The sequence below is a fragment of the Sinocyclocheilus grahami genome, unplaced genomic scaffold, assembly GCF_001515645.1.
Source record: "Sinocyclocheilus grahami isolate Dianchi unplaced genomic scaffold, SAMN03320097.WGS_v1.1 scaffold1969.1, whole genome shotgun sequence".
NCBI lineage: Eukaryota > Metazoa > Chordata > Actinopteri > Cypriniformes > Cyprinidae > Sinocyclocheilus > Sinocyclocheilus grahami.
In genome coordinates, this window is record NW_015507148.1 from 72,974 (window position 1) to 81,479 (window position 8,506).

The window sequence follows — 8,506 nt, forward strand, 5'->3', positions numbered from 1 at the left end:
GTCTTTGGCCACTCAAACTTTCCTCCTCACCGTGCATTAAGAAAAAATAGACACACATCCTCTTCCAGGCAGATTGTAACATCTTTAGTTGATTGGAACCTCTTAATTATTGCCCTGGTGATGGAAATGGGAATTTTCAATGCTTTAGCTCTTTTTTTTACAGCCACTGTCTATTTCGTGAAGTTCAACAATCTTTTGCTGCACATCAGAAATATATTATTTGATTTTACTCATTGTGATCAATGATTAAGGGAATTTTGCCTTTGTGTTCCTCATATTTATATTTCTATGAAACAGGAAGCCATTGCTGGATAATTTCATGTTCCTAGTCACCCTGGTGTGATATAAAATGCAAATATGAATGGAAATATACTTCAGAGATATTTTAATCATAAGAATTTCTAGGTGTACCAACAATTGTGGCCATTGTGTATTAGAGAAAAAAATGTTTCATATTGTGATTTCCCCCCACTTTCACGTTTTTTTTATTTTTAATTTTTTTAACTTCAATTAAAGGTTAGATTAAAAAAATTTTTTAATAAAAGATCAAATGGATAGACAATGCGGACTTATTTTCAGGGCTGCCTTAGATCGTATTTAGCAAGGGTATGAATAATTTTGAGCACAACGGTACATATTTAAGTTATAATATTTGAAATTCAAAAAGGTAATGATTTTATTATTACATAGATGATCAATGTTTTTGGTGGTTATTCATGAGTGTCGTGTTTGTCCTGAGCAGTTTAAATCGCCCGCTGTTCTTCAGGAAAAATCCTCCAGGTCCGGCATATCGTTTGCCTTTTTTTCCGGCATATTGTTTGACTTTTTTTCTCTTCCCAGCAGAGAATAATTTTGATTCTGCATTAGATACTTCAGTATTACCCAGAAGATATAATAAATACAATTTACCATGATCATCGTGTTTGCCGACTTGAGCAATAGTGAATGTTTGCACATTTATTTATAGTTTTGTTTTTAGAATAAAAGCTGTCGACAACTGAAGGACTCATACAAAACTATAGAGCAAACTGTTTTTGTGAAAATACAGCCGCGGTAGTTTAGAATCTAAACTTTTCAAGAGTTCACAAAAACAGTTTGCTGTCTGGCGCCGCCCCAGAGGCGAATCTGCAGAAGTGCAGCACTAATCGCGTCTAATGGGCGTGTACAGGAGCGCAGATTCAGCACCAGAGACTGATGACCTGAGCAGGAGACGCTCTTTGAGGCTTGATGACAATAATCTGTCGAATATAGTTTGGGAAAAGCCGTGAACAGAAGCTTTAAATGTTCAAGATGACGACCACCACCAATTTCCAAGGCATGGACCCGACCGCGAGGAGCAGCTCCAGGTGCTGATAGACGTCTATAGGAAGATAACAATGCTCACGCGCTTTAGGTTGTAGCAAACAGCAAATTATTTAACCGTTGTGATGTCTAAAGACGTTATCTGAGATGTAATATTAGCCTACTGACAAAAGACGAAATTACTCTCTAGCTAAACGATATTGGCGTAAAAACGGGTGGCGATGCTGATGAGAAATGAGCACCATCTTGGGTACAAATGCTGCGTTTTGGGATAAAATGGTACGCACTAGCTCAAAGGAAAAAGTTTATTGGATTTTATAAGCCCTTCAAAGCAGCATTATGTCAGTCGTTTATAAAATGCCTGTTTTATTGTATTAATATGTGCATCCCTCCGGCAGTGTCTGAAAATCTGGTTAGCTGCCTATAGACATCTTTCTGGGTGATGTCAGAAGCGTGCTGCATGTTTGAGGCATCGCTTTTCAAGTCAGCTAGATGTGTATTATAATGCTCCAAAATGCTGTGTAGGCAGGCAACTCGCAAGGCGCGGCCTCAATTGACTGCAGCATCCTCAAACGGAAACCCATAATTAATTACATAATTGATGAGTAATTAATACAGCATTTTTAGTGCATTATGTCAGTCGTTTGTAAATGTGAAACCAGTCCCTGTCCAGGTTTTCAGAGAACGGGTGGATGCTTGAGCGCATGTGTGTGCATTTTGGTTGGGTGCGGTTCAGTTGGTGTAGTAGAATTTTATTACGCTTCCTGTTGTATCCGTCTTATTTCATTAACTGAATGCACTAATGGCATGCAGATTAGTGAATTCGTCACCGTTTATCTGTCGTTTCACCTGTTAGTCACACTGGTGGAGGGAGATTTATTTCAGTTTGCCGTTTTAGCTCAGTTCATTAAGGCTTTATGAACAGTATGAGGAATATTTTGATTAACAGAATATAATTAATAAGCTAATAAAGCTAATAAAACCAAACAATACAGGTACATGAGGAATTAGGATATATTAAACTATATAGCCTATCAAGCCCTTTTCTGCACAATTATATTTAGATGAAAAGATGGTTAACCCCCACCCAAACTAATTGTATTTTCCTCTCTACTAAAGCCACAATGTTTTTTTTTCTTAAATGTGCACTCAGTAGCTATTAATGTTACTCAACCTTCTACCCGTAAAGAGGTTAAAATGACCTTTGAGAATTATATAATCATAAATGAAAATAAAATATGATGCTTACATGAGATGGAGACTCGAATATATTTCATTAAAAAAAAAAAAGTTTTATTTACCCTTCATTGGTCAAGCTTACAGGGAATGAACAGTAGGCTAAACCATAAAAAAAAGCAATCAACTTAAAATAAAAGTAAACAAGGTGCATTAACTCAATGCACTAAACTAAACTAGTGATCAATTACTGTCACGCTACAGTGGAATGAAACGCACGAGGAAGATGATGAGCTTTAATCCACAAGAGGGTAATTGCAAAACAGACAGGCAGGAAACGTAAGTATGGACTTAGTAGACCGGACAGCGGAACACAGGACAGACTGGAACTAAAGTAGGGGTGCTAATGAGGGACAGACAGGTGAGAAAGATCAACTAATGAAGACACAGGTGTACTGACTAACATAATCAGACATGGGGAAAAACTGGGTCACACTGAGCACATGGGGAATGAAAACACAACACAACAATCCAAGGGTGTGACAGTACTCCCCCCTCCCCGAAGGCGTGGCCTCGCGCCCAGGCAGGACGGATAAAGGAGGATTACTTTGTAATCTTGTAGAAAAAAAACCTTGTAGGTTTGGGCTGGGGACAAGGTGGTGGCGAAGGGCAGGCAGGAAGGTAGGCAGAAGACCAGGGCCGATGAGATGGAGGGAGGTGCCATAGAGAAGACAGGATGGAGCCTGAGGAGCCAGGCGGGACCCAGATCCCAGCCAGGATGGGGGCCCACGGTGGAGCCGACAGAGGCAGGAGCCATGGTGAAGGAAGGGCTGATGGCTCCAGGGGGCCGACCGACGGCGGCGGAGCAGGTGGTGGTGGAGCCCAAGGCGGAGAGCCGAAGAGCCAGGGTGACGGGGATGATCCGGAGGGCCAAGGCCGAACAGATGCCTCTGGCGACCAAGGTGGGGATCCGGAAGGCTGTGGTGGAGCCGGAGCGACAGAGGACCAAGGTGGAGCCGGAAGGAAGGAGGAGCCTGATGGAGCCGGAGGGATGAGGTGTAGCCGGAGGACTGGAGTCCCGAGGCGGCGGCTGGTCGACGACTGACCAAGGCGGAGCCGGAGGGACGAGGGAGTCCGGCGAAGCTGGTGGACTGACGGGCAACAGTGGAGAGGAGGGAACTAGGAGCCATGGTGGAGCCGCTGGGTCGACGGGCTGAGGCGGAGTCCGGGACTCAGAGGCTGGAGGCAGAGACAAGGGATCCTCCAGCCATGACGTCGATGGAGACTAGCAGACCCGCGGCGAACCCACCACACAGATGGTGGGCTGAGGGTGAGCTGAGGGGATGCCAGGAAGCAGCGGTGGCGGAGGTGATGAAACCAGGATGACAGGAGGAGGCAGGAGAGGGAGGGTGGGTGGGAAATTGAGGCAGGAGAGGGAGGGTGGGTGGGAAATTCAGACAGGTAGAGGGTTCAGGGATGGTGTGTGCCACCCACACACACACCACATCACGACTCCCAACCATGGGAGCGCGATGGACAGGGGAACGACCTCCGTGGTCGTCTCAGGACAGGCAGACAGATTAGGGCAGGCAGAGAGTTCTGACGAAAGTGGGAGAAGAGGGGGCATGTCTGCATATATATCCACATTGTCCTAAGAGTTCAGTGACAGCTCACCCTCAGTGGCGGTGCAGTGTGCGGGGGGCTATCCTCAGCACCCTCACGCTCCACTGTAACATCCACTGTCGCGTGCGATGTAGCCGGCTCTCGCACCTGGTCGGACGTGATAGGCTCTGGGGCGATCCTTGGCTCTGTCGCTCCTTCCTGCGATGGCTCGTAGGTCGTTCTGGGCTCTGGCTCTCCGTCTGCAGTGGGCTCAGGTTCTTGCTCCGCGCAGCGGGGTGATGGTGGGCTGGGCTCTGGGTCCTGTTGTGTTCCGGATCGGGGTAGGATGCTCTCCATTCACTGAAACATGGCCTCCCTCCAGTTCAGTTCGATGGTGTCTGGGAGGTCCATGGGGTGATGGTAATTTGCCCCGATCCGGAAGAGAGACTTCATGGTCTCATCATCAAATGGGGATGTGACGGCAAGACGTGTGAAACTCAGAGCAAACGAAACCAGATCGTGGCTCTCCCGAGCCACAGCTGAAAACTTTGCTGCCCACTCCATAACGAAAAAACCAAACCTTCTGACATACTACGGTGGAATGAAATGCACGAGGAAGATGATGAGCAATGCAAACAGTCTTTAATTAATCCACAAGAGGGTAATTCCAAAACAGACAGGCAGGAAACAGGACAGACTGGAACTAAAGTAGGGGTGCTAATGAGGGACAGACAGGTGAGGAGGATCAACTAATGAAGACACAGGTGTTCTGACTAACATAATCAGACATAGGGAAAAACTGGGTCACACTGAACACATGGGGAATGAAAACACAACACAACAATCCAAGGGTGTGACAGTTACAAAAGTGACATTTTTGACAACACATTTTGTATTTGTTTTCCTTCCTAGAGTGCTGCGTCCACCAGGTGGAGGTTCAAACATCTGCTTTGGCACAGATGAAGAGAAACCTGTGAAAAAAAACAAAATGGCATCTAGTATATTTGCCGAACCTGAGGACCCTCATGCACATCGAAGGAACAATCCACCAGGTGGTGATTTTTATTTTTTTTGGACTGATATCTCATCTTTCACCTCTATAATAGCATACTTCTAGGCTGTGTCATTCCCTTGCGTTCAAGTTGGCGAAACATTAGAGAAAAGGATGAGAAATATTTGAATGATTGCGTATGTGTATGTACTGCTTCAAATCTCATACTTTTCAAAGATAAACAACTGGTAACTTGTGATATTGACAAACCAAATACAGTTTCAGTTCCACATCTGAAGACTTGCTAGGTCTTGCTGATTCTTAAACACACAAAAGACATTGAATCTCAGCTAATGTTTGCTGTTTTTATGTACATTTTGTAGCATAGGTTCACAGGTTGCCATGTGAGATAAGAATTTCAGATCATTCCATGTATTTTTCTAAAAAACACTACCTCACAATAACATTTGTTATTTGCAAGTCAAAGAATGCAGTTTGTAATATAGCTGTCCTTCGGGTAAAGTAATAATTACTTAAGTGTATTTTATGTATAACAATGAACAAAACACAACTTATAGCTTGAACATCTGGGTATTCACTATTGTTTATAACATCAATGTACATGAACTTTTATTTGTTTCAAAGGTGGGAAGCCTACAGGTGTGTTGTGTGGAGAACCATCTGCCCCTCTCAGAAGATGTACTGCTCAACCAGCCAACCAAAGTAACACCACAGTCGAAAATAACGTACCCGTGGTAAGATATGGAGACAATTTCATTACTGAGTGAAAACAGACTTGTAACCTTGGATGGACTTTCATACTGACTTATGAAGTTTTTTTTTATTTTTATTATTGCTGAGAATGTGCTTTATTTTCTGCACAGAATGGTGAGGAAGACTCAATCACTGTTGGTGAGTGTTCTGACATATATTTGACATTACACTTTTTTTTTCATTAAAAAAAATTATATATAGATGACTTGAATACACATCTTGAGTTTGTTATTCGTTTTTATTTCATTTTGATCATTTTTGGAGGGCATAAAGAAAATAATGTCAAGGTGATACTGTTATATCAAAAGTCATGTAAACTAACATGCAGAAGCGTGTGGACACTTTTTTCTTAAAATATCATATTTTTATGACAAAGCAACGCTAGTTCAGGTTGTAAAATGTCCCTCCCCAAGAATAATAATATTAATATAATTGCAAAAAAAACCCTTTATATTATATTAAAAATTAAATATAGAAATATTTGAAAATAATAATTAAGATGTGTACATACGTATTCAAGGTTCAACATGAATACAATGAGTATATTTTTAAGAACTCGGCACGTTCTAGATGTTTTTTATATTTCTAAAAATACTTTAGATTTGGATCATTTTTACTTAAGGGTGGAATACACTACCAACTTTTAAAATCTCAACAGATTTGAAAAAATTAGTCATCATACACTTACAGATTTTGTAAATAGTCACAGAAGAAAAACTGGGCATCATACACTACACGACTGAGGATCATACACAACCTGACTTTAAAGTTGTTCTGATCACAGATTCACACAGAAACATGCACCTTGTTGCTAAGAGATGTGTGACAAATGAAAACAATAGTCATATAAAAGTGTTCTAAAATCGTCTGAAAATATCAAACATGTTTGATATCCTCCGACTGGATGGATTCATAGTCTGACACTAATAAATGGAGTCTGTGACCATCATACATTATGAAATTTTCTATGAAATCTGTCAACTCAAATCTGCAGACTGACTCTGACTTTTGGTGAGAGTTTTGCATCTAGTTTTGATTTATCCAAACTCTAAACGGGGAAAGTCGGGGCAAAATTTTTGTAGTGTATTCCAGCCTTAAATCTCACCCTTGTGACTAATGGATCAATGAAATACGGTAGTATTAAACAGAAAAAACACATTTTCTTTCCATATATTTTTTATGTTTTTTTTTGTAATTATCTGATAATTCATTAATATTTCTTTTCATTTTTATATTCACAGAACCTATTCAGGAGCAGGATGACTCACCAGCTCCACCTTGCCTCTCTGCAACAGAGCAGCCTGCAGCTGGGGTTCCTTCTGGCCGTAGAAACCCACCAGGGGGCAAATCCTCTCTCATCTTAGGCTAAAGATTTGCCTCACTTAAGGATAAGATCTGGGCCTATGTGAAATGAGCATCTCAGAGTAAATGTGCTGTTCTATGGTCAGTGCCCATCCTCTGCATAACTGTATTCATAAAATGACATATGCCACAAAGAACAGATTAAGATCAGGACAGTTTAGACAGAGAATCGTGCCACAAATCTCTGAGCTGTGATTTTTTCAAAGAATACCTTTGAATGTGTTAAGTGTTGGTCACTCAGTCATGCCTTGACTAAGATCAGACTCTTAAGGAAAAACAGATCCCGGGTATGCACTGCTACTCTCAGATACTGCAAACCATAGGCCAAAATATGCCATCAAAGTTCTCCAGTCATTTTTTTTTTTCATCGATTGTTAGCCTATGAAATGTCTCCCTTACTCAGTGTTAGTCTCCCTTTTTTAATGTAAGTTTTTGTTAGCACTTTATGAACTGTGGTGCCCAATTTGTGGTGCCTCAGGCCTGCTGGTTAAGACACAAGGTTTGAATAATTCCATGTCACATCCATTACTGAAAAAAAAGTCTGAAACATTTGTAGATGTAAAGAAAAAAGTATTAACCTTGATTTACTGATCGCTGAAGAGATATTTAATACAAAGGTACAACAAAAACACAATTACACATACATTAAAGAGTTAAAATTGCAACAAACATGAGAGTGCAACAAAATATTACCTTCTAGTCACAAACAGGTGTGCCAGAAAAGGTGCATGTGAGCAAGCTGTTATTTATTTGTGTTTGTTAAAAAAGTTATGAAACGTACAAAAATACAAACAACAGCCACAGTGTACAGCCATTGCATCTGATCTGTGATCAAGTAGTCCAGATTTAACAAAAACATTTAAAGTTCTTATTGCCTTATTATTTTTGACGTATGCCAAAAAGGTGCTGTATTATTCTTTGACTCCTTGAAGGAAGTGTGCAACAGAGTCTGTTCTTTTTTTTTTTTTTTTTTTATGTACATGAGCTTTTCTCAAATAATAATAAAAAAAGTAAAATTATTTTTGTCTATTGTCATGAGAATAGAAACATTACTATTATCCAACATAATACCTTACCAGTGTTTCTTCTACTTTGCCATATACATAATACATATCCAGAAGCTTAGATGTAAGTGTTTACATAGTAAGTCATAGTGAAAGTGAAAGCAGCTCATAGTCACACTGCTTTACACAAAGCCCTCACGTCTACAGGTGGCAGCAATGTCCTGTTTTAGGTCATTTGATTTTGACAGCGGTTTTGTTTGTTTTTTACTCAGTACTTACTTTCACATTGCAGTCT

The 8,506-nt window shown here is 40.9% G+C and overlaps 1 protein-coding gene across 1 annotated transcript; it reads left to right on the plus strand.

Annotated features, from left to right (window-relative positions):
- The first annotated feature begins 1,153 nt into the window (after positions 1-1,153).
- Positions 1,154-8,149, plus strand: LOC107573532 (hematological and neurological expressed 1 protein-like). Its single transcript, XM_016259960.1, has 5 exons — positions 1,154-1,346; positions 4,993-5,132; positions 5,717-5,826; positions 5,956-5,983; positions 7,087-8,149. Exons 1-5 carry the CDS (start codon positions 1,282-1,284, stop codon positions 7,212-7,214), a joined length of 471 nt encoding a protein of 156 aa, XP_016115446.1. The 5' UTR covers positions 1,154-1,281; the 3' UTR covers positions 7,215-8,149.
- The last annotated feature ends 357 nt before the right edge of the window (positions 8,150-8,506 follow it).

What these genes read in the sequence shown, in the direction of transcription:
- LOC107573532 (XM_016259960.1), top strand. Translation starts at nt 1,282, where the DNA reads ATGTTCAAGATGACGACCACCACCAATTTCCAAGGCATGGACCCGACC. An exon ending in TCGAAGGAACAATCCACCAG is followed by an intron (nt 5,133 to 5,716) that starts GTGGTGATTTTT and finishes TTTGTTTCAAAG; the next exon opens with GTGGGAAGCCTACAGGTGTG. An exon ending in TCGAAAATAACGTACCCGTG is followed by an intron (nt 5,827 to 5,955) that starts GTAAGATATGGA and finishes TTTTCTGCACAG; the next exon opens with AATGGTGAGGAAGACTCAAT.